This window comes from Fukomys damarensis, unplaced genomic scaffold, assembly GCF_012274545.1.
Source record: "Fukomys damarensis isolate Sample0158 unplaced genomic scaffold, DMR_v1.0_HiC HiC_scaffold_19, whole genome shotgun sequence".
Taxonomy (NCBI): domain Eukaryota; kingdom Metazoa; phylum Chordata; class Mammalia; order Rodentia; family Bathyergidae; genus Fukomys; species Fukomys damarensis.
Window position 1 is genome coordinate 15,446,334 of NW_022900931.1, and position 27,163 is coordinate 15,473,496.

General features: G+C 37.0%; 1 protein-coding gene across 2 annotated transcripts in view; it reads left to right on the top strand.

The window, feature by feature from the left end:
* Positions 1 to 27,163, top strand: part of Pik3c2g (phosphatidylinositol-4-phosphate 3-kinase catalytic subunit type 2 gamma) — a 211,241-nt gene that overhangs the window by 98,657 nt on the left and 85,421 nt on the right. For both annotated transcript variants that reach the window (XM_010615923.2, XM_010615931.2), the window contains 6 exons: positions 1,994 to 2,101; positions 6,801 to 6,893; positions 8,282 to 8,411; positions 12,024 to 12,160; positions 13,432 to 13,601; positions 26,666 to 26,822. In XM_010615923.2, the coding sequence (XP_010614225.1) occupies positions 1,994 to 2,101; positions 6,801 to 6,893; positions 8,282 to 8,411; positions 12,024 to 12,160; positions 13,432 to 13,601; positions 26,666 to 26,822 (795 nt within the window). The remainder of the gene's footprint in view (positions 1 to 1,993; positions 2,102 to 6,800; positions 6,894 to 8,281; positions 8,412 to 12,023; positions 12,161 to 13,431; positions 13,602 to 26,665; positions 26,823 to 27,163) is intronic.

Here is a 27,163-nt window from a genome sequence, read left to right on the forward strand (position 1 = left end):
TAAAAGAAAAAAAAAAAAAAAAAAAAAAAAAAAAAAAAAAAAACACTTAGGCCTGAAATCTACTTTAAATGGAAGATGTGTACATTGTGGGTACAAACAGAAGTCTTAAAGTGTACGATGTGATGGATAAGGCCAATTTTAAAACTTCTAAGATTTATTCATTTTGTTTGCAAACTTATTAATTATTTTCCATTGGTAGACAAAAAGTTGATAGCAAGTAAAACAAATTGACTTAAAAGTTACAGAAGTTTGAGTATAAGTTTGGTCTTTATCTCTTCTTTTAAAATCTCTTGCCGGGGTTGACATGCTCAACCCACCACACATGGAAATGTCACAGGGAACTCACTTGTATAATTCATGTTAATTTAAAACCATCCTTCACAAATCTAAGATACACACTATGATTAAATAATTCTAGTCCCTTTTTTGGCAGTTTGTATCAAGTTTTGAGTGATAACTGATATTATTTACTCAAATAAATATATTTTTCTTGTCTTAGCTGGCAGTTCTTGTGAAAAGATGTCTTTATGTGAAAATTAGGAGAGAAAAGAATCAAGAAATAAGATAAAGGAGGCGTTTGTAATTTCTCACAATATAAGTTACTGATAGCTATTTTTTATTCTACTTAAAAGAAAAAGCAATAAATTAAATGTAACTGTACAATATGGAGAAAAGGTTTTCACGTAAACGAGAGGAGCGGAGAGTTCCCTCCACAAGGATTAGCAGTCAAACTCACACATAGATGGGAACAGACACAGAAAAAATGCGGCAGTACAGCTTGGCCTCATGCTCTTCTGGATTCTTGGTGCGGTAGATTCTTTTATTTTCCAGTGACCCAAGAGTAAGAGCTCAGAAATCTCCAGGAATCAATTAACAATGTTAATCTGCTATCCCCACCTTTGGCGCTGGGTTTGGTTTTCAAAATGAGGATACAAACACTTTTTGCTGTTTCTTGATGAACTGCGATGGTTTTCTACCTCTTTTGCCAAAGGAACCACACCAAAGGTTTGGGGTCTCTGGTTTTCCACAGGTTCAGTGAAGTATGGAAAGGAATAGAAAGCACAATTACATACTTGCCGGCACCTAGTCAACTTTTGGTATATGTATGCTGACAGCATCAAGCAACCGTCATTTTTCATCATTTAGATCTAAATGTCCCCCCAGATTCTCATGTATGTGGAAGGTGATTAGAACTTGAGAGTCCTAGACTTATCAGTGGATTGTTGCATTGAGGACTAAGTAGCTGAGTGTGCTTTCAAGAAGTGGGGCCTAATCGATGTAGGTCAGTGAAGGCGAGACCAGGAAGCATCTCTCTCTCTCTCTCTCTCTCTCTCTCTCTCTCTCTCTCTCCCTCCTGGCTGCCATGAGATTGATCCCCTTTCCCTCCACCATGCACTGCCTCCATCCTGTGTCTGTCTTAGAGCCACAGCTAACCATGAACTGAAGCCATGAACCAAAATAAACTCTCCTTCCTTAAGTAGTCAGGCAAGTATTGAGTTCAGCAATGGGAAAGTGAACAAAACAGCCAATGTTGTTGCTAACCTGTGAATGTTTTTGTAAAATGCACTATTACTATTAAGGGTAAATCTTGAAAGTTATAGACTCATATTCCTGGGAATGAGCAGAAAAGGGTCATGTTGATAATGACTTAAAGCAGAATTTGCAAATCAGTGGGCCACAGGCCAAGTCCAATCCACTTTGTTTTGTTTGAACACTGTAGTGCTTTGCTTGGTACTTGCTTGTAATTGATTTTTGAGATCCTGGAGAAAGAGTGTGAGTTCTTTGGTTCCCATTTTCCTCAGAAATCTCTATTGTCCTTAGTCTACTGCTTCTTCCTCAGTGACTACATCACCTGCCTGATCTCAAGGTCATCCACGTCTGCAGCTCTTGCATTAAAAGTTTATTTCGACAGCAGAAGAAAAGTACAACTTGAAAGAAGAGTCAGGTTCTTTACAGTTCCTTAAATGTTTATTTCTAATCCTTTTTTTCATAGGAGATACTAAGAAAAGAGGTCGGCAGACTAGATGAATTCTTTCAAGATACGAATACGTGTCATCTTCCATTGAACCCTGCACTGTGTATAAAAGGGATTGACCGCAATGTAAGTCTGTATTCAGTAGATCAATTGAGTTTCTCTGCTTTGCATGGTTTAATTCACTGTTTTGTGCATGAAGTGCCTAAGAACTCAGGAATTGACGTTGCAATTATTTCCAGAAAAAAGTAGCTGATTCTCGTCCACATTATGTTTTCTACTTGATGCGCAACATCCAACCAAGATCACATGCTCATTTTGTGGTTTGTTGATTTGGAAACAAAGTAATCATCAGTTCATTAGGAAAAAAAAAAGATGCATTTCTCACAAAATTAATTTACTTTTACTTATCCAATATGGCTGATTTTTTGACCCACTTCGTAGACCATTTCCTATCTCCCATTGAATCACAAAGGGATGGACCAGGTAGGAGAGTTGCTAATAATTTCATGCTTTATTTAGATTGTGTGTATAATAATGTCTTCTACACCAATATTAAACATTAGCTATATCGTCTTAATTTGGATTTGATTTAAAATTTATTGGTCCTCATATGTCTGCATGTTATATAATTTATTTTGTGATTTCACTCATGCATGGGAAGCCCTTCCTGATGTCAGATTCAGCTTCCTGAACCTTCTTTTCTTAATCCTCTGTCACATGTTTCCTTCTTATTCACCATTCTTTGATTTAGATTCATTCTTTTTTCTTTGGTCCTGTTAAGCTTTCTTATCCTCCTTCTCAAAACTCCTAAAGTAGAAAGACACTAATAGGGAAAATGATTGATATGTGAGATTTAAAAGTGAAAAGGTTAAGCTATCATGAATGCACAAAAAATGGTACCTAAGTGAAGTTATAAGACAGTCAAGAAAACAAACTCAAGAATTAGAGGAAAATTAGATTATTGGTAGTATAAATGTAAAAAGTTTCACTAAAAATGTGATACTGTTATCCTTACAACTTTGCTGCTACCAAGATGTTCTAAAATTTTCCTGATATGCTTCATAAATATAGTTTTTTAAAAAATGACAAAAGGGGCATTAAATTCCATAAAACGAGGTATATCTATCTAGGCTAAAATCAAAATCTTCACTAATTTCAGTGACAAGAGTACTGGGATTACAGCCAGTGCCTCATGCATGCTAGGCCAAAGTTCTAACAATGAGCTGCCTTCAAGTCTGAACTATCACTGATTCTTCCAAAATGATATGATGTTTTAATTATTAGTAGTCTTTACTAGCAACTACCAAAGATAGAAAATCAACATTTCAAAGATGTAGTATCTTAAGGTAGAAGGAACAAGACACCACTAAACCCAATTGGGTTTTGCTTTTTTCTTTCCTGGTTTCTTGAGGTTTTCTGTTTTGTTTAAGAAATAGAGTGTTATTGTTTTTTTCTCAATTACAATTACACATAAGTATGGCTTGTATGAGCCTTGGAGTTGGGCATTGGCACTATGAGGTGACCCTTAGGGGTTCCAAGGTGAGCTGTCCAGGACCTCACCCAGCTGCTGGGACTGCACTAGGTGCCTGTAGGTAAACAATGCACGGGACAGACATGGCCAGTGATGCCGCCCTGTGGTTCATTTCAATCTGTCCTCCATTCCTGTGAAACAGAGATGAGAAACCTCACGGTCAGAAGGAATGAATGTGGCAAAGCTTCCTGTTCTGATAGAAAACTTACTATCAAATAATCCACACAGGGGAGAAGCCTTATGAGCATAGCATATATTCAGTACCTAAGCACATTCAACATCTGAGCCACGCTAGGGGAAAAGCATATAAATGTAAACAGTTTGAGGGGAATAAACCTCAGTCTGAATGCTCAACTTGTTGACTATGAGCAAATTCATACCAGAGAAAGATCTTTTGAGCACAGTGTGGCAGGCAAGGCATCGCATCAGAGAAAATGTCTTACTCTACGTCACAGGCTGCACACGGGCAAAAGGCTCTATAAATGCAATAAGCACGAGAACTCGGCACTCAAAACACACCTCACCTCACACTGGAATGTTCACACTGCCAGTAAACCCTGTGAATGCGGGCCTTTGGCTATAGTGCCAGTCTTAATGTACATCAGAGAGCCCATTCTGGGGAGAACCTTATCCACACAAAGATGTAGGAAAGCCATGGTAGCTCTCAGCTTACGGGGCACTGCAGAGTTCACACTAGGGAGAAGCCCTCCCAGCATAGTTAGTGTAGAAAAGTCTGAGTTTCGTCTGAGTTCCTGCACCATCCGTCAGCTGCACTGACAGCGACACTCAGGCTTGCCTCAATCCACTTCTGAATTGTGCCTCTCCAAAACAGAGCGCAAGGTTTTAGGTTTCAGTTAAGTCCCCCCTCCCCTCAGTCAAGTTTTCTTTATAGGAAAAATTCTCAACCTCGTGCACCTGGAAACCACTGCATACAAGATCATTCCCTGTTTCCCTTTTGAATCACTGAGAGGTAGAGTTAAGCGCAACTTAATGCAATCCTTCTTCTGCCATTGAAAAACCAGGGACCAGATACTTTATTTCTTTTTTCAACTATTTGTAGATCTATGTGAATAATCTGTGCTTTTCAAGAACAGAAGGCATATCTTCCTTCCCCCTTTTCAGTTTTGAATCTTCTAGTTTTTCCTCCTCGCCATTTCAGTAAACTCATTTTGCAAGATGCTTTACTCTTTTCTGGATCTTGGCTATGGTCACCCCGATCCACTTTTCAACATCTACTCTGATTTGATCTCTTGTTTGCCTTTCCCACCTGAAAATTGTTTCTTCTCTCTACTTGCTAATCCTTATAATCTTCAAGATCAACTTCACCTCTGAAAGATTTTCTTCTTCAAATGTTTCTTCCTCTGTCTTTGAAAAACTGCCCAGAGAATTGTTTTCAACATAATACAAATGTAAATGTTTTCATACCTTTTTTGTGGGTTTAATGCAGATGGATATAGTGGTTCTTTTCTGTTAGCAGACTGACAATGTTTTATGCATTCTAGTTGAGTATTTGATATTTTGACATGGCTCTTAAAAAATATACTGCATGTGAAAACCAAGAAATGAAACACTGAAAGCAGAGTAGCTCTGATTGACAGTTAAGTAGAGAGGCCAAACCTTGCCCTCAGCCTCCTTTTTATCTTTGTCTCTTTCCTGGACTTGGGATACTTCAAAGGGATCCTCATAAATATGATGTGCAGAATTAGAAAAGCACTAATCACAACTCATGTCTTGTTTCATACAGTGTTTCTTAATTCTATACAGTGACAATACTATATGATCCCTAATTAACTGACTTCTACAGCCGAAATCCGTACCCAACAAGCAGTCTTACCCATAAAACTATAGAATTCAAGTTGATTCAGCAAGCAAGCGTTTGTGTTTGGTTAGAGATTAGCTTTCTATTGACAAGCAAATTAAGAAATAGCTCTTTTGTTCTCAGTTTACATCGATTCCACATATCTCAGGGATAATGATATTCAAACTGCTCTTTCAACATGTATTGAGGTCATATTTTACTAAGTTGATAAATTAAAGACATCAAATCCCTTTCCTTTCTTTAATATTGATTTAAGTCTTTGCATCCATATGAACTATATAGTAACCCAAACACATATAGCTTTTCAAAACTCAGACATTTGTAGGATAGTAAACAGCAGGAAAAATAGTCAGTATCATCAAGCTAAAGACCCAAATACAAAATATAATTAAAAGAAGTAAAACAAGAAAATGAATGTACTTTTATTTTTAAAAATACTATTCATTAGCAAAAAAGGAAGAAGAAATGCACTGCTTTTTCAGAGTACCTTCATAGTGTCACACAGGGTACAATGTATTCTGTATCCACTAACCCATGTGCTTGTCACCAAAATATATGAGATAAGAGCTGTTATCTCTATTTTACAGCGGGAAACAGACATGCTAAGTTACTTCCCTGAGGTTCTATGGCTGATAAGTGACAGAACACAAACTTGAATTCAGGTCTTTTTTTTTTTTTTAATTCTATATCAGTGTTTCTCCTTCAAGTGTGCTGTAGAGCAGAAATAATTGAAATAGCAATTTTACCTTTCATCTCTTAACCAACTATCATAAATAATATTCCTTGGTCTACTTAGACCTGGAATTTATCACTACTGTTTATTGAAGAAAAAATATAGTTGGAGATTTGCAACCCAGTACATGTCTATGATAAATTAGGCATAATAAGAGATTAATTATAGTAATTTAAAATAGGATAGAATGAAACAACAATATCCTTAATAAAACTGCCAGCATTGGTGCTTTTCCGTGTTGGAGCCATTATTCAGTAAAAAGTGGGTGAACGCAGAGCACTGCAAAACAGTACCAAAACAGCCAACCTAATAATCAGGCTAGTTCCTAAGTAACATACAGGGAGGTAGCATATACAGTCTAGATACACTACACAAAAGAATGATTCACCTACTGGGGAAGATGGATGGGATGGTACAAGATCTCTTCACACTACTCAGAATGCTGTGCAGTTTAAAACATGAATTATTTGCTTCTGAAATTTTGAATTTAATATTTTTTAATCATGGTCAACTGCAGGTAACTGAAACTGCAGAAACAAAATGTTGGAGAAAAATAGATTGCTATAAAGGCTTGGACTGGTAGGCTGAAATTTGTTTGCTTGCCTCTGATAAATATGTTTCATTGTTCCAAAGCGTTCACATGTGTTTTTTCACATAATAAATTCTGCAACGAACCCTGATTTCAGGAAAGGTATTGTTTTTGTTTTATTTTTCCCTCCCTTCTTCTCTTCTCTTCCTACAGGCATGTTCATATTTCACATCTAATGCTTTGCCATTGAAGATTACTTTCATCAATGCTAATCCACTGGGCACAAACATCAGTGTCATTTTTAAGGTACAATAGCCTTTCTCAAGTATCAAACTGATTCCATAAGCAGAATTATTGATTTTTTAATTACAAAAAGAAATTATTACAGCTATTTTCCTCTGGCAACAGCACAGAGCTTTCCCAATTATTTCAGATTCTGCCTTTTTATAGAATGATAGTGCCTGCCAAACTATGATTGGCAATAAATCAAACATTCCTGGCTTAATGCCGGAAACCTTTGGTACAAAACTCAACAGAATATGTTTTAACAAATCAAAGTATATGATCACTTTTGAGTATCACAAAAAGTGGAATGTGGTTTAAGACCCTACGAGTAGAGTTTTCCTTTGGCCTAAATTCTGAATTAGGATTAAAATTAGCTGGAACTCAAATGATACGTTAATTTAACATAAAACTTTTACCTGCAAGTACTTGCTTATTCTAGATAATTGGTCTTTTTTCTTTGTAAATACAAAGAAAGTAGGTAACAGTTCAGTCTTCATGAATCCATAGAAAAAATCCCATGAGAGTAAAATGATGCAATACAGACATGAAAGAAACAGGAATTAACAAGGGAGCTATAGTAAAAAGTAAGATTTTGTCAACCATTTCTTTATCTTGTGAATTATCTTTTAAGGTCCCTTGGTGAATCTTTTTGAACTTTAATGTCATTTTGAGGATAAGGATTAGTATATTCTCTTTTCTTCTGACTGGTATAACCAAAAGCCTTAATGGTGTCTTCATACTGTGTTTCATGAAAGGGAAAAAACTACAAAATCTTACCTTGGCAGAATTTTCCATGCTTAATTTGAACATGTTTTTAAAATCAAGCTGCTTATTTGTTGAAAGTATAGAAATATGATTCTCTTTTGGACATATTGTATTTCCTTCATCTCTGCTAGGAAATTACATCTTTATCATTTTTTATTACTATCAAAGGCAGTCTTCTCTGGAAACTGCCTCCAAAATAGGAGAAATCACTGACTCACAGTCTGCTGAATCATATGTACACTATTTATATTCCTAGTTAAGAACTCTTGGTGTTCTAACGGCATAACAGTGCATAAGTTTTTATCATACCAGATAATCTTCACTTAGGAAGAGATCTCTGTTGGTTCAGAACATCTGCTCAGCTTCTCTCCATTGGACGTTCAGTCTAAAAAATTGCATGTAAATGATATTGAAAGACTATTTTCAGGGACAATACTCGAAGCAGTGCTTCTAATTTGAAGGTTGGTATTTCTGCAATCATTTAAGACCTTCTTATATTCTTTGATCACTGATAAGAAATATAAGGTACTTTTAGTAGTATTAAAACAGGCCGGTTATCCAAGAAAAGAAATGACATATACCATATTGAATGCTTTAAATAGAATTCAGGGAGAAACCAGAGCTTATAATATTTTTTTGAACAGGCTGGAGATGATCTTCGCCAGGATATGCTTGTTCTACAGGTTATTCAAGTGATGGACAACATTTGGCTACAGGAGGGTCTAGATATGCAAATGATCATTTATAGATGTCTGTCCACAGGGAAAAATCAAGGTCAGTATGGATTAAAAACTGAATTGTCTCACATTATTTATCCCATGCACTTACTGGTAAACTTTCTACAGCATTCATTTTGGAATATAAATTTAAAAGTCCAAAGAACTGTACCGATTCTTCTGTTCTAAAAGGGTGAATTTCCAAAATGATAAGCAAAGAAAATTTATGTAAATTATCAGCTTTTAGGTATTATTTAGGTCCCTCACAATCCAAATGTTAACTGTGATGTTCACTCATGTGTCTTCCAGAGTAATTACATTAATAACTGATTTTTTTCTCATTTTTCTAAAATAATAAGATGCTTCTCAACTTACAATGGAGCCACATCCTGATAAAGACATCGTAAGTTGAAAATACAGTCAGTCAAAATGCATCTATCTAACCTCCCAAACATCACAGAATAGCAGCAGAACACACTGACGAGTAGCATTGTGTACCTTTATTACCATGCAACTGTCTGGGAGCTGTGCCCACCCTCCCAAGAGAATACCATATCCCAGGGTGTTAGCTGAGGAAAAGATCAAAATGTAACACTCAAAGTACAATTTCTGCTGAATTTATATCGCTTTTGTGCCAAAGTAAAGTTGAAAACTCTAAGTTGAACCATTCCTAAGTTGGGAACCATCTGTAGTGGAAATGTTTACCCATTTTAAAAATACAGTTGTTGGCTATTAACACAAATTTTACATTTTTTCAAATATTAACAAAGTTTGGAAAATTCTAAATACATCATAGACCTGAATTTAATTTCTAAAAGACTTTTAAGTAGGTATAATATCAACAAGAAAAAATGTGCATGCATGTAAACATTCAACATGCTTCAATATTTCTTAAATTAATGTGGAAATATAGTTACAGTTATGCATATTTCAGTGGTCCACCAAAATGATGAGCAAAACATCAGATAAAAATTGCAGTTACACATCATCTGCTAAATTGAAGAAATAACAAGTCCTAAAACATCCTGCTCTTTTTTGCATATGATTGCTATGACTTCGAATTTTATTCAGTTAATTAACAAAAGCAGAGCAGATGCATGTGCATAAACAAAGGGATAGAACCACAAAACTGGACCTAGCCTCAGTAGTCAGTTGTATTGTTTTAATTCAAATGGAACTACAGTTTGGACTCATCATAGAAAAGAACTGTCTCTTCCTGATTCCTCAGGTCCTGAGGCCTCATTGGAGACTCAGGTCTCCGGCCAATTGTGAGTTGAGACGTTAGATGCTAATCCTGAAGGACCCTTCCGCAGATAGTTTAACTTGCAACTTGGCACATAACAGTGATTCCTCTGTAAAACATTACCTAATTTGTTTGATTCTGATAGTAGGGCTTTTGTTCCATGCCGAGTGTCCCACCACTAGACCATTTCTAAAGCTGTAGTCCCCCATGAGAAAGTATTTTATTTTATTTTCATTAAGTTTATTGGTACATTTTAGGTCTACAGTACAGTTACATTCATCATTGGGATCTTGTACCTTTACATGATGTATCTTGGTTCTTATTTTTTCCCCATACACCTGCCCTCCCTTCACGCCCCCTCCACCCTTCCCTTTTGACAAAGACTTTGTTTCCATTTTTTCCTTTTCTCATTTTTTTTTTTTTTGTACTAGGGTTAGAACTCAGGTCCTAAATTTACTGGGTTTTGTAATTTATTGCTTTTGCAAGGTATGTGGTAGAACCACTGAGCTAAATCCGTGGCCCTCATATTTTTTCTTTTTCCCTACCCTTCCCATTTCCCCTACTCTTTTAGACCTTTTCTTCCTATTTCATATTATCAATTATACAATTTGAATCTTATTTATACTTTTAGTTTTTCACATCAGAGAAACTATTCAGTATTTACACGTGTGTCCTATGTATTTCACTTAAGCATATGTCTTCAATGTGCATCCATTTAGCTATAAATATCTCTAGTTTCTTATTCTTTATGGCTGAGTAGTACTCCATTTCATAGAAAAACCACATCTTCTTTATCCAGTCTCCAGTTAATGGGCAATTGGGCTGTTTCCAAGTTTTAGCTATTACAGACTGTGCCACTATAAACATGGGTGCACATGTCACTGTGGTATGATTCTTTAATTATTTTGGAAAACTACCCAGCAGAGGGATAGCTGGGTCAAATGTGACCGCTAGTCCTAGTTTTTTGAGGTATAGAAAGTATTTTCTTCTTGCTACCACACATTTCTTGTTCAAAGTGTTTTGCCTTCCCTTTTCTCATCTAATGACTTAATTCTCTCACAGCCTAATATGCTGAAACAGTAAGAATAAAGTCAAATGAGCTAGGCTGAACTTTTTGATGTCACATAGATCATCTTTTCTTCCAAAATTAAATAAATCCCTGATCTCAATGGAATCCTTCAACTCCAGCTATTTGTATCTGTTCATAATCACAGACTGTAACTGAGTCAAAATCTTAAGTCGAATAAAAAGTCTCAGTACAAATGACTACAGGCTTACCCAAAGGTACAGTCATAAATTATTTTTTCTCTACCAAAATACTGTCTGTGGTTGTAGGATTTTGGAGGGCATTATACTGACAAAACACTTCTTCAAGAAAAATAGAGATTATTAAAACAAATGTCATTTTTAGAAGACAAGGCTGTGTTTTTAATCAAGTTCCTAGCCTTATTACCTTTCAAAATTTTTCAGTTTTTAAAACTCAACCATCTCTGTATTCACAGAGTGATATTTGTGTGTCTGGCCCCTCTGGGTATTTTAAGTTTGCAACTCTTGCAATTGTGCTGGTTGTGGAAATCAGGCGCTCTAGATTTTAATTTATTTCAATGATTTTATTTATCAAGATATGCATTGAGGGTTGTTTAGGGACTTACATTATGGGAGAGTGTTAGGTACTTATTTTGAGCTGTGTTTCTGTATGGGCTAAAAAGCAAAAAGGTTGAAAGTATTTAATGCTAATAATTTTAGGAGTACAGTAAAAATGCCTTGGTGGATGCAGACCCCCAGGGGTAAAGGTCTTTCTTAAATTCAATCAATATAGGCTGCCTTATAACAATATATTTTCATAGTTTTTCTTTAATATTGACTGAGAAGCCAGGAGAAGGTAACTCCCTAGACATTCCCTGCAGAGTTTTCTATTCACTTCCAGAAATGTTACATTTAACTGTGAAGCTTTTATTTACCTGAACATTGATTTTTATAATATATTTGAAATGTTTGTTATGGAGAGTGTATTTGGTTCACTGGAGGCAGAAATGTGTTTGCTATACCTGCTCCAGTTCTCCATTAAACTGTAAATGAAGGCCCCAGCAACATGACAACTGACCCACTCCTCCACTGACTTGAGGCTGTCTCTATAAGACCATTTAGACTGGCTCTCTATCATAGTCCTAGAAAAAATATTTAAAGCTACTTCTGGTAGATATGATCAAAACTCAACAAGTAGCTGCATCAATCCCGAAGATTTAAGAACAGTTAGAAGGGTCCCCCTCTATAGAAGTCTTCTGCAGAAAAAGAGATTTGGAAAGAAAAGGGTAATCCAAGTAGTGTTGACAACTACTGTTGTTTCTGAGATCAAAGTGTATTTCCTAAGTGTCCCTCCTGATGTAAAAAAAGATTTGTTTCCAATAAACTCCTTTTTGTCAACAGGGCTGGTGCAGATGGTACCTGATGCTGTAACCCTGGCAAAGATCCATCGCCATTCTGGACTCATAGGACCACTGAAAGAAAATACAATCAAAAAGTGGTTCAGCCAGCACAACCACGCGAAGGCAGATTATGAAAAGGTTCGTCCTGCTGGAACTAATTCTAAGTGTGCTCTGGTTCATTAGATAGTCTGATTCATGGGAAAGTAAATTAAGTGCACCTTAAGTTCTGATTTACCTAGAGTGATCAGACTAGTAATAATGACTCTGTTTAAATGGCATACTAAGGAGACAGAAGTTTCTGTGTTTGAATTTCCTGCTAGTGGAAGCTCTGGTGTATCAACAGTGAATCTCTTTGCTCAGCTGCCTCTCTTACAGCAATCTTCCCAGAGGCGCTGCCTCTTGAAACTTCTCCAGTAAGTTCCACCTATTTGTACACAATCTCTCATTTCTGTAAGTGGCCTTTGTGCTTTGTTAAATGTTTCATCTGCCATTCTATAATTGTGTTTGTGCTATGAGAATTTTACAAAATGCACTGCAAACGTGATTCTAGCATGTGACCTACAATGTACATTTGTAGTTTCCGTCCTGTACATACTGGGGGTCCTGGAGAAGGGCACAAGCGTAGCTTGAGTCAAGACTTACTCTGCTCGCCAAGCCATGAACTGGCACAGATGGATCACCCAGACCCAGGGGCACCTATATGCTGATTCACTCAAAAGTGTAGTATTGGTAAACATTAGATTTGTTGGGAGCTGTCCCATGTAGGGAAATTCTCTCATTCTGAGAAACTCCTCATTTCTGGTCAGACAGCTATGAGTGCTCATCCTAGCTAGCATGGATTATGATAAAGAAAACCAAGACTTCACTCATTTGTTTTTTGAGGCAGGGTCTCACTCTATAATTCAGGCTGACTTTGAACTCACTATGTAGCCCTGGCAGGCCTGGAACTCATGGTGATTCTACTGCCTCAGCCTCCCTAGTGCTGGGATTACGGGCATCATAAAAATTCATATTTTAAATATTGCCTCTTGGGGAGAGGAACTATTAGGCAGTATATCTTTCTTATTTTAACTTTACAAACAATTATTCACTCTTACATAGTTGAGGCATGGAAAAAATCATGCTAGGAATCCTCTCCTACAGATCAAGAGCATGAGCTCCATATGAATGGGAGATGTTTTCCCCAATTTCCATGTAAAACAACACTGAAGAGCCAAATGCTCCAAGTTCTTCTGTCTCATCCCAACAATGAGCCACACATTCATACCCATCTCTCCACTGGGACTCATAGACTGTTCCTGATTCTGTAATTTTGCTCTCCACTCTTCCGCTTTCTCATTACCCCTGATGCTAATGCACATTCTCCCTTTTCCGTGTTATCTTTATGCCATCGTTTCTTACTCGATTAGGCCTTGAGGAACTTTTTCTATTCCTGTGCTGGCTGGTGCGTGGTGACCTTCATCCTGGGAGTTTGTGATCGTCACAATGAGAACATCATGCTGACAAAGGCGGGCCATATGTTTCATATCGACTTCGGAAAATTCTTAGGTCATGCACAAACATTCGGAGGGATTAAAAGGTCAGTGCACAAATGTTTACTAAAGTAATCAGCAGTATCCTTGGTAATACACAACATACAACGCCATAAACACCCTGCGGTTGACTTACTCCTATCTCTCAAATCCCCCAAGGCAACATAGAAACATGATTACAGTCTACAGCTAATAAGATAGAAGGAGAAGGTTTCTGTTTGGGGGCTTTGGTTGGTTTTCTCCGCTCCCACACCAGCAGGTTGGTAATGGAACAGATTGGTTTTCTTTGAATTGTTAGTGGACTAGATTGGCCTCTCAGCAGAGAATACTAATCCTACTGCAAACTGTACTGTTGGAAATAATGTTTTTTATAAACCTTGAATGAACAACGAGGTGTGACTATATCTGGTACATTACCCATCACAAATCGCCACCTTGGTTCTAAACACCACAAAACCGGCAGCCTTCCCACACTGAATTAACCTGAGTTCCACGAATATTTCGTGAACATCCACCATTCAGTATACTGTGGCTGCCACTGTAAACGAGGCGGATGAAAGCCGGCATCTCTGTCTAGCAGGGATGACAGACATTAAATGAGTTAACAAGCAAAGAAATAATAGGAGGCAATGAGCAGTCTTATTGGAAGCTACAGCAGATAAATGGCTTTGAAAGTGACCCGGGCAGAGATGCTGTTTCAGAGAGGCCTCTAGGAGACAAAGACAGAGCCATGTGATGTGTGTGTGTGTGGTCACTTTGTGCAAAACCATGGGCAGAACATTCCAGAAAGCAAAAAGAAACTTAGAAATCCCATCTCCACGCGTGGGCCAACTGTGAGGCTGCTGTAAACTTTCTGACTTCTCACAGTGACATATCTCAGTTATGAATGTGAAGGGTTTCACATCCTGTGTATAAACAAACAATCCCCTCTGATCAGCTTTGGTTGTGAGATTTATGAGGATTTACACCAGCAGATTAAATCAAAGGGCAATTCAGCCCCAGCATTATTTAATGATTCAGGAGAGAACTTGGCTAAGCCCTACAGTGGAAATAATGTGGAATTTCTTTAGCTTTCTAAAGCCAATTGGTATTTCTTTTGAAGTATTGCTTAATTATTATCTTCATCTCTTTATCTTCTCTCACAAAAATACAAATTAAAGTGGTTAACAAATCATGCATCCACAATTTTTCTCTTCATTCTCTGGGAAACAATAAGTTCTATATACTAATTTGCTATTAAACAAAAGATATGACTATAATAAACTCAAATTTTAACTCGATAATTCTTCAATGGTAACTTTTTCTTACAGAATGGGGAGAAATTAAGGAAGGCCTTTATTAGTGATGTTCATTGCTCTTCTAACTCACTGTTTCCAACTCATTTTTTAGACTATATTTCTGGTCTGTATGGACTTTCACTCTGGTGTTTCTAGATTTACATTCTCTTTCTTGTAGCTTTCTTTCTAAACAATTTCAGGGTCAGTGTGTGCATTAGTTAAGGTCAGCTACTCTTGAGACAGATTACGTGTTTTTTGGATCCCACAGTGCTGTGTGCCTGCAGGGTGACTGTGAGTAAATGGCTTCTCCACGCCTTCACTTTTGCACCTATAAACCTGATTTTTGGTTGAAGATTTTTAAAATTGATATATTCGAAAGACTGCCCTGCATGGGATGAGGGCCTTATAAATGTTTGGTATAAATAACAAGTTAAGTGACAAGAAATGAGATCCCACCTCTAGGTAACTACCGCTTCTTTTGTTTAATGTTGTCTAAATGTTGTGGTGCCTTATGAAATATGCAACATTGAAATCCATATTTTGAACGATCAGGTTTTTGAGTTCTCTTGCTTTGAAGCTTGTTGACTGAGTGACTCAAGAGCACTATTCACCAGGTTTAGATTGTAAGGTGCTTCTCACAGTCACCACCAACTCCTCGTATGATTCCAGACATAAAGCAGAGGTGGGTGGAGCCGACCCACACTGGTTTCCAAGGGGTATTGTGTGTAACCCTTCTCAAAGCCTCGCCCAGTGGCTTCGCACTAGAGCCTGAAATCAGACATAGTGGAAGTATTTATACCATGGAAAGTGGCAGATCAGAGATTTTCGGGTTTTGCTTTTCCTAAGAAAAAATAGGGAGCCTTTTAGTAAATATTTAGTGCTATAAACATAAATCCAGCTTAAAATAGGGTTTTTTAAAAAATCCAGAACTCAACAACAAAAAAAATTAACCTCTATCCTTTCCCTAATAAGATATCTACACAGGATGATCAATATATTATATCAGGCTTTTTACAATATGTGTTAAAACTTTCTAAATTTTATCCCAGTAGCAATAGGTCACCCTTATAAAATTAATCTCAGCATTTTCACCTCAATACTTTTACAAAAAATGTCATGAATCTAAAAGCATTTCAGTATTATTTCCACTAGTTAGCTAGCGCTGATCTGACATTTTTAAAGTTTAGTTTCCAATTTGGGTATTATAACACCTATGTTCCAAATATTTTCACTTTAATACCATCTTTGAAAAAATAAATTTCCTTAATGTAATAAAAGGTTCACGTTACCCTTCTCCAATCATTCTGGGTCAGTACATAATTCCTAGTGGTCCGAATGCTAAATAGGAATTAGTGGCCCCCCCAGGCTTTGATTATTTTGTGTTCTTCGGAATTAAATGAGTCTCATTGGTCTGTTATATGGCTACTGAGAAACACTGCTGTTCCTTTTGCTCGAAGAAGACTCGCTGTCATCTGACTATCATAGAATGCTCTTTGTGATACCTTTCCACCTGTGAACGCCTTTAGAGACATCTTGGTACCCTGACACCTAGAATACAGTAGAGGTTCACTGTTGGTTGAAGGATCACTCTAAGAATCCCATCAAATTTACTTCCCTTGACCTCAGAAAATACAATTTTTATGAAGATAAAATGATTAAGAATGTGCCATGTTCTCTTTCTCTACCTAGAAAATTACCAAAAGAATGTGTATCTAATTTTCAATCTACACTTGGCAGTCTGAGAGATGAGACTCAGAATTGTACACTGTTGGTTTAACAAAGCCTTCTGCTAATCACAAAACCAAGCCCAGGCAAGCTACACCTCGCATGTGAATGATGCTTTGGATCTCACACAGCCCTTGCACAGAGCCCACTTCAAAAAACCAAGTTCTCTTTTCCTTCCGTCTTCTTGTCATTTCTTCCTCTTGAACTTCACCTTAGAATTGGCACTGATTATCACCTGGTTTCTTTTCAGTAATTCTCATTTCTACCTCATGAAGAAAAATCAGTCTCTCTGGTAAAAAATACGTACATTTTTGTGTGAGGGGAAAAAGAAAATGAAGGATGATGGATAAGGAAAGAAAAGTGTGGGAGAAGGAGGAGAGAGGGAAAAGAGAACAGAGGCAACTGAAAGAACTTCAGCCGTGCAAGGATTCTGCCTTCCCGCCCTGAATAAGCTTATGTCTCAGAGTGAGCAAAGCAAGATTGAGATGCAAGATGTGAATCTGACGTCTCAGCTAGTCTAAGGTACAGTGTGCCTGCCAACGGGAGCATTTCATAGCCCTTTCTCTAAATATCATTTGTAGATAAAACAAAAAAATGTCTGCTGCAAGGAAAAGAACTTCACCTGTGCCCAGCTGAAGATACAATGACCTGCTTTTTTGCTTGGAAAACAGCTCAGCATTAGCCCTGATACCTGCCTGTGATCATCCGTGTCATCACGTTACGGGGGGTTTAGATGTAACTTGGACACACTCCTATTGATTTTCACTTTTGACCTGATTTTAGAATCTAACCCCTATTTAAAATGTGATACCACAAATACGATTTTTATCCAAGCATAATAGCATTGATAAACTTTTCCCCGTATCCAAGGCAAACTTCTATTCCAAGCATATACTGAAATTCCTTGCAAAGCACAACTGTGTGTTTTTCCCTCAAGTTCAAGGAGAAACACATAGAAACTCAGAAGTTCTGACCACTCACTTCTTGCCCTCATGAGATCCTGATCTACAGTAAACTCAGGCCCAATATACTTCAAGGACTAAGACTGTAGTTTTGAACAGGTAGTTATTTTAACTACTTTTCAAATAAAAGACAAATCATACCCAGGCCTGAGGAGAATGCTAGAGTCAGTATCTAAAGTTATTAAGCAGTTAGAGACCAGGGACTTCTTGGAGCCTAACTTAGAACACATTGTGCTTTTACAAAAGAGGCCAGACTTGGCGGGGAGGAGTGGGGGATGTTTTACATTTAAGAAATTATCAGTAAGGCTCTCTTTAGTTAATAATTGCTGAGACCTAATGATCTCAAAGGGCATTAAATGCTCTTTTTGTACTAGTACATGCACCCCTATGTTCTCATTATATTGCACATGCGAGGCTTCCTGTGTTGCCTAATTATGCTAAATTCTGTCCTAGCCAATGGAGATTCCAAATTTGCCTTACCAATTAACTCATGGATATTAGACGAGAGACTTGTGCTCTTTCTGTTGGGCACCAAGATGTGCTCTCCAATATGTAGGTCATTTGTGATATCAAGAAAAGGGTTTGCTTACACATTCTCCAATGCATTTTAGTCCTTTTTTCTTACACTGTCAGTATTCATTATCGTGGAAGTCTGCAACTTTTAGAAATATTTAAAACAATTTACCTAAATGTTACTATGGTACTTCCTGGGAACAGAAATATTTGAAGTTAATAAAATTTTTGCAAATAACTTTAATAATGACAAAATGTCCTTCACTACCTAGCCCCATGTTTCAGTGCAGGGTACAGGTACATCTTTCAGACACTTAAGTCTTTCAGTCTTCAGACCAGTGTTTGCAGACTTCCACTTACTGATTTGTCACTTGCTATAGAAGAGGAAGAAATATCTATGCTCACAGTCGAGCAGACAGATTCTACTAACATCAATCCTCACTGCAGTGCTGGGATCAGACTTTAAGGGAAATGGTCAAGATGCCTTTTAAAACAGCATAAACATTTGATATGAAATATATATCATTTAGCTTCCTTCATTATTTAAAACAGAAGCTGTTTGAGAAAGGCACTGTTACTTGCTCTGTTTTATAAATCTTAGTTGATATGACTTGCCCAAGGTTGTACCATTAAACATGGCCAGATACTCAATAATCCCAACTCAGTCTGGTCTCTTCAGCACTGGGACAGTTTCTTCTTTAGTTAGTACCAGATGAAATAGACATCTAACGTTTATGGCTCTAATGAATATCAAATTCTTATGTTTGGATCCTAAAGTCCAATATCGAAGTGTGAAAATAGTTGAGTCACTTCCCTAAATATAGACATTTCTCTCTCTGAGTAAAATGGCGGGGAGACTTTGCTATCTTTATTTTTTTTCTTACATTTAAAAGAATCTAGTAGGTAGAGTAAAACTAATAGAAGTTAAATAACTGATATGTGACTCTACCTTTTAGAGCCTACCCCTTTTTATTCTGTTGAACTTAGTGTGGCCAAAGACCACCTTGAACTAGGAATGAAGCCCAGTGCAGTTATATAGACTGAATAATTCCCATTAGAAGAAGCTGCTTCTGGGAATATTCAAACCATTATAAAGTTTATATGAGCAATACTTTTTAAAAAGAAACATCATTTTCTGAGTCTATCTATATTTCCTTAAGGAACAATTCAATTTATTAAAGGCTTCTTGTTTTAAAGATACAGCATTTTAGCTGTTTCAGAATTTGTTTGCCATTAATTAGCAAGCTTTGTACATTCCCTTAATGTGGTTTACAATAGAGCCATTTTACAATACAGACGGAGAGAGTAGGAAGATTTTAAGAGGAAGAGTGACATGAACAGAACTTTGAAGAAAGGGTTGGTCTTAGATTAATGGGAAAGACAGCCTATAGCAGAAAGCATTGTGAGTAACACTGTGGGGGCAGAAGACCAGCCATGCCACAGCCTGCCCATCTTTTTCTCTGCTGAAGCAAAGCAGCTGGCTGCTGCAAACAGACCAAACACGCCCTCTCCTCCTCCAATGGGTCTGCTCTCTGCCCGACTGCGGTGCTGCCTTTCTGTAGCCACTTCAATACTGCGCTCTCTACAGAGACTGCACTTGATCCTCTCAGGATTAGCCTACCCAATTCTCAGCTTTAATCAAGAGAAAATTCTACTTTATTGAGAAGATAAAACCCATTAGAAGAGAGATTACTTTTCTACCCAGTATAAAACTCCTAAACTTATGTATGTTTTTACCTGAACTTTCTCTTTTTCTAATGATAAAAAAATCTGGTTGTTCTTTTTTCTTTCTTTCAAAGTCAGTCCCTCTCTATTGATGCTTTGGAGCCATTTCTTTTCCACCTTGTGATGAATATCACACCACCATAATTTAGTCTGGCCTTGCACAGTAAGCCTCTCCACCTCAAATACTCTTTTAAAATCAGCTTCTCTCCTCAAAGTTCAAAACCCCAGTCTTCGTGGCATTTTTCCACTTTCACAAGCTTCCTGAAAAGTTCTCCGTAATCTCTTGACCTCCATTTTCTTACCTCCCATTCTTCCATAAGTCATTCGATTTAGATTGATTCTTTATAACTTGATAAGATCTGCAGCAACCTTCATAGTGCTAAGTGTAGCAGTATTTACTCCTCAGTTTGCCTGGTTTATCAGCAGATTTCAACAGTCTTGACTCTTCCTTCCTCAGAAATTCCTGTCCATTCTGGGATGCACCACCAACCTGCAGTTCCTCTCCTTTTCTGAGTGTCCAATTCAGGATGATTTCCTTCTCCCAAACTGTCGAATGCTTGATTGCCCTGGACTCATAGTAGCTCTCTTCCCTCATTACTCAGCAGTTTCCACCCAATTTATATCAGCTGTATCCAAGGCTTTTATCAATGTCTGTATCCAAATAACTCATTCACATTTTAAGCAAATTTCTAGTTGAAAGAAATTGTGGATTCACTTGTAGTTATAAGAAATAATGCAAATAGATCCAATATGTCATTTACTATATTCCCCCAATGGTAAAATGTACAACTACAATATTGATGTTGATACAGTCAGGGTGCAGAACAATTTCACCTCCACCAGCATCTTAGTGTTGCCCTTCTATAACCCACCTAATTCTGCCTTACTCCCCAAGTCCCTCTATCCTTATCCCTTGTCAGTCATGAATTTATTCTTCACTTCTATATATTTTTTTCATTTCCAGAACATCATATAAATGAAATCATATAGTCATACTTACCAATGTTTGGTATTTTCACTATTTTTTACTTCAGCAGTTCTGATGTGTGTGTGGTGATATTTTATTCTGGGTTAAATTCACATTTCCCCACTGGTAAATGATGTTAAACATCTTTTTATTCTCTCTTTTCTACCTGCCTGTATTCTTCCATGAAATATCTTTTCAAGTCTTGTACCTATTTTCTAATTTTACTGCTGGATTTTTTTTAACCATTAAATTTTGAGAGATTTAAAATAGATTCCAAACAAAAGACTAGTCCTTGGTTGCCTATGCAGCTTTCAAACATTTCTTAGTTGGTGGCTTGTCTTTGCATCCACTTAAGATTGTTTTTGACAGCTCAAACCTTTTCAAAGTTGCTCTCCTAGCCCAAGATCCCAAATAATTACCCTAACTATTTTATAAAAGCTCTATGGTTTTGTATTTTAGATATATATTTAAATCTGTGACCTCTTTTGAGTTAAGTTTTTGTTTTAGCCATGAGGTTTAAATCAAGGTTTATATTTTTTGCCTATGGTTAACCAGTTGTTCCAGCATGATTTGTTCAGACGTCTATCCTTTTCTCCATCAAATTGCTGTTGCAACTTTGTGAGAAATCTGTTTGTTGTATTTGTGGAGGTCTATTTCTGTACTGTTTAGTCTGTTCCTAGGATCTATATTTAACTTTTCGCCAGTGCCCAGTCCCTTACTTTTCAGTATCTGACAACACCCAGGTAGAACACAGAGGTGCCTCATGTCAGCCTGAGAAGAGTGGAGGTCTAGTGACTCCACCTTGCCATTTGCTGGTGTGTATAAAGCATTAAGGTCACAGTTTCTTCTGCAGTGCTTGGCAGGAATACAGTGATTTCTGTCTAAAAATTTTCTTTCTTGTTAAGCTTCCCTTTAGAGTACTTTGTCTAGATGCAGCATGTTGACATCCGGAAGTAGTACATCGCCCTCTCTGAGCCTTTCAGAGTCATCTTATGTTTATTTCATATAGAATTGCCAGGAATTTTAGTGCAGTGAGAGAAAGAAGAAAAAAATATGCCTAAATCATCTTTCCAGGAACAAAAATTTAATTCACAAGATGTCACCCCCAGGCTGCATCTTTTCTCTAAGGTCCAGAAATTTTCATTGTCATCTGTTTTTGTAGATCTCTGGGGCACCTCTCATGCAACTCGAGCTCAAAGCTGGGCCTGTGGAAGTTATGAGACCTTTCCCTACTACATGGGGAAAAAAGCTTACAGTTGTTCTTGGCTCCTCTTCCCTGTTGCCAATTCAAACTATCAGGAAGCTGTGTTCATTTATTTTATTTGAAGTACTTCTCAAGTCTTCCCACTTCTCCCTTATCTGTATGCCACAATGCTAGTCTAAGCTAATATCACATTAGAACTTTCTGCAAAATTCTCATCTGATCTACCCACATACACTCTCTCTGTCCCAAACACTTCTCTGTATTACAGCAACCTTTTCCAAATACCATTTTATTTCTCGTCATATTTATATTGCTTTTAGAATAATAATTTTAAAAGCTCTTAACCTCACCTCGAAGTCTTGCATGTATCTAGCACAGATAATAAATACCTGTTGATAAGCAGTTGCAATGCTCTATGATTTTGGATGTGTACCTCTGTAACTAGGTTCAAGTTACTTCATGGGCACAGCCAGATCTTTAAAACCATGTGTCCTCTCTTGCCCCTGTCTGTAAATGCTTATGACACTGACTTTGGTTTTCCAGAGACTTTCTATAAGGAAAGTATATTTACTGTAAAGCTAACAGGGAAGATGGCCCAAAAGTAATAACAAACATCAAACTATTAATTACCCTAATTCTCCTATTAAATGGTTATGTCTCCTTAGTAATTACTGTCTGCTTATAAGATTTCCAAATATAGATATACAGATTTTTTAAAATCACCAACATTTCTCACCCCTATTGAAAATTTAGAATACACAGTAAGTACTCCCAGGCTTTTAGAGAACAATAATTTCAGAAAAAGATTGGCTGTAAGTTTACGAAAAGATTAATTTGGACAACAAAATGATAGAAACATAACAAATAAGTTTGTTCACATGGCCTTCCCACACATATAATGAATTATCACAGATTCTTCACTGTATGACTGTATTTATTTGTTGTAATATTCATTGCATGTAACAGAATCCCATAAAAACATTGTTTCAGACATCAAGACTGTATAAAGGGAGAGAGTAATAACTTCCTCTTCCTTTGGAAATCATGTCACTTGGGTTACAAAAATCATACAGATTTCTAAACAAGCAATAGATTGGTTAAAGAAGACTTCTTGTAAGAAAAAAATTTTGAGCTGAGTATAGTAGCACATGCCTGTGATCCAAGTACTCTGGAAGGCTGAGTCAGAATTGCAAGTTTGAACCCAATGTGGACAATTTAATGAGTTCATGAGACCCTAATAATATTTTTTAAATAACTTTTTACCGGAAATCGGACTCAGGACCTTGTGCTTGTGAGGTAGGTGCAGTGCCACTGAGCTAAATCCTCAGCCCTTAAATAACTTTTTAATCTCAGTGCAAAGGTCCTGTGCCACACACACACACACACACACACACACACACACACACACATGATTGTATTCTTGTTAGCATTAAATAGGCATTAAAGCACCAGAGGAGAGAGAGACAGAAAGGGTTAGAGAAAAGGAGCATCAGAGTAAGAAAACTATAGGTACAAAAGCAAGAATAAGTAGAATTTAGACATGCAATGGTAAAACCACTAATCCAGAAAAAACCAAAATAGTCATAAAAAGCAATACATAATGTATTTATATGATTGTAAGTGAAAGATTTTTCAATCTATGATTCAAAATGTAATAACAATATAGAGCCTGAGAGACAAACTTCCAATTTTCCCTCTTGCCACAACCAACTTATACCTCCTACTTGTAAGTAATATTAAACTCCAGAGATGGGCTCTAAAACATTAATTCTACAACCTAGGAGTAGTTTCACATTTGAGTCAACTGATACACTACATCACAGCTAAAACTCCTAGAAGGATGAAATGGGATTCTATTTCAGTGAGAGGAGTCTCTTAATTTACAGAAAAGTTTCAGGGTAATTCTTAATTTTAAAAAAATTGCTCAGAATTGAGCCATAAAAATCATGTAGAAAAAATGCTGCATTTTTTGTTGGAGCCATCAAACACTTAGGCCACAGTGAGATCTACATGGCTAAACTTCATTTTTTCAATATTATCATTAGGTTATATTTTTTCTTAATTTCAATATGTATCTTTTATGTACTGGACTTTCTGGTGGTATTTATTCATGTGATTTACAAAGGTGGTTATCATGGAAGAAGGAAATGCGTTCCCTTTTGGATTTTAACATAACTATAAAATCTTTCCAAGAGAAATCAGTTTGTTACTTCAAAATTCTTTCTTCTATTGAAGAGAGAAATGCATATGCATCATATTAGTAGAAAAATTTTCAGGAAGCTGCACAATTAAAATTCTTCTAAAATTATTTCCCAAGTTCTATTTAAAATAATAAATACAACAAAGAGACAAAGAGGCTAAAAAGTCTTTTGGAAAACTGTTACATATAAAATCATAATTTTTTTCTAACTATGGAAGGCTAAGGTATGGCTCGGACTCTAAAATGTTAGCAATAGTGATGACTACAAAGATGAATGATATATTAAAAAGTTCAAATTTTTGCTTAAGGTCATATGCAGCCCCAGAAGTTGCATGTGTAACCTGGGAATAAATTAAATCTTAAAGATGGGATTCTGATAGCGTTTTTGAACCAGAAGACAGAGGGAGATTTAGCTGTGACCCAGTTCAGTCCCGAGAACACTGTTGATTGTCCAAAATGTGTTGAGTGCTTACTAGATGGAAGTTCGTGTCCCAAACACCCATGCAGTTCTTTCAACAATGTCAGAAGTCAGATGCTTTTGTGAACATTTTGGAGAGGAGGGGATTAAGGAAAGAAGTTAAGTAACTTGGCCGGGGCCCCAGAACTCCTCAGTGGAAGAACCTGAATCGGGAACCTAAACAAGGTCTGGAGTCTGCGCGCCCCCATAGAGCCCCTCTCTAACCAGCAGTTCAAGGGACGGGCCCCCTAACCCCAGAAATCAGATTGGGCATCGGCCTGAGTCAGAAATGCTACGAGCTCGTATTCTGCTCCTTCTGTGAGCATGAGGAGACCGAGACCCAGCGGGTCTGGGACTGGAACCCTGTGCAACGTCTCCCGATTTAGCTCAAGTAAAGGGCTTGTAAAGTGGCTTCATAGACAAGGAGTCAGTCAACGTCTAACAGAAAAGGGTTTTGACTAAAAATTTAAGAATTTAGACTCCATATAGGTGTTCAATAAATTCTGTAGAATGAAAGAATGGGTGAGCGTAAAGTAGAGCGAGCGAAGCCTCTCTTTGGAAAGTTGGTAGAAGCATAGATTACAAAATAAAATATATTCAGCAACCACAACCAAACAAAGCTAGGCTTTTCGATGTTTTGCCTTGCTGTGGGAGTTTTGTTTGCTTTGTTTTGTTTTCTTGATGTGTGCTGTGTCTTCACCTTGTACACATTTGCCGCGAAATGCTGTTGTAGCTTTCTCCCTTGAATTAACCGCTCTTCCGAAAGAACTGGCTGCGCAGGGTGAGTGAAGTTTCCCATTCTATTGCACTTTTATTGAAATAGCTGAGCATGGCAGTAAGAGAAAACACTGTTCTCCATTAAAAAAATAAAAAGGCATCCTCAGTAATGCATGATGTTTTTCTATTGTGATTTGATTTAACGTTACTTCGGTTCAAATTTGAAACATGTTTTATCTCCGTCCATTCAAAAAAAAAATCTTTTCTTTTATGCGTAATAATTTTTTAGCCACAACTGTTATTCGTGTCTCAAATGCTTCTGGAAGACGTTAGGGTAAGATGGTGTCCAAATCTTTCATTATCGGTTTTGTTCAACGAATGAGACTTCATCAAAGAGAGGTGTTTCCCTGTCTCCCTCTGCTGGTGTTTGTCACAAGGGCTGAAACTTCACCTTGGGCTTCTCCACATTTCAAATGACACAAGAAAAGCCGTACAAAGTCAGGAAAATGGGCCACCTTCTCGGAGTCCTTTATTTCCCTGTTTTTCCACCTTTGAGACTGCAGGGGGCGATATTACTCATGTAATAACCCAGTCTGCTCATGTTCTTCCTAGCCGATCAGCACGTTTACTGGGTATAGGGTAAAATGAAATACAGCTATCTTTTTTCCCTTTACTAAGCATATGACAATGAATTGGAAACATCTAGTTGTTTTTGTTTTGTTTTGGGTTTTTTTTTCCAAATTTCCTTCTGGAAGAACTTGTCATTACAGTATCTTAGCTTTTACTCAAACTTTTTCCTGAAGGATCAGCCTATCTTCTAAGGGGAAATAGGAAAAAAAAAAAAAAAAAAAAAAAAAAAAAAAAAAAAAAAAAAAACAGAACAAAGCAAAACTTTAAGATCAAAGTCACAGTCTGTCTCATCCTTTACTTTCCATAAAGACTTCACATAGATGACACCTTTGTTATTAAATGGACTCCATATTTTTAATAAATGATATTCCCATCCAAATGTAATTTGGAAATAAACATTTAAAGCAGTACAGGGAGCCAGGGATTTAGCTTAGTGGTTCAGCTGCCTGCCTTGCAAGCACAAGGACCAGAGTTCGATTCCCGGTACCCAAAAAAATAAAAAATAAAGAATAAAACAGTACAAGTTGAAATGGTAACATGATTTATTTTTTTCCTCTCTGGTTCAGCCCAGTAACTGAAAGCCCTCAATACAAATTTCTCCAGGTGTCTCACAATGAAGGAGACTCCTCCACTAGGCTAGAGAGAAAATAACAAGAAAAAGTGTAAATAAATTGTATGATTTAACCCTACAAACCATTTCTCTTCTTATGATTGCTATTGTTTTTGGTCTATAGGGACAGAGCCCCTTTCATTTTTACCTCAGAGATGGAGTACTTTATTACAGAGGGTGGGAAAAACCCACAACACTTTCAAGATTTTGTGGAGCTTTGCTGTAGAGCATATAATATTGTCAGAAAGCACAGCCGACTGCTCTTAAACCTTCTAGAAATGGTAAGTCCCTTAGGGAAATAACAGACATAATAAGCTTCATTCATGTGTCTCTTTCAGTAGTCTATTTTTTGCTAATGACTTGGAGTTCCCCAAAGAGCTATTCAAAATGGAAAGAAATGAAGAAATTAAGAGGACCAAGGTGCAGCTTATAAAAACACTTCTTCATAATTCAGTATGTTACTCATAGTTATTGTCTGAAGCACTCCTAGTGACAATATTGATGCATTCAAAGGTTATCCCAGTATATCTTGAATGAGGTTCAAGGACAATAGCTTAAAATATAATGATTTTAGTTGTATTGTGCATTAGGAGTTTTTTAAAATGCCTTTAAAATATCATCT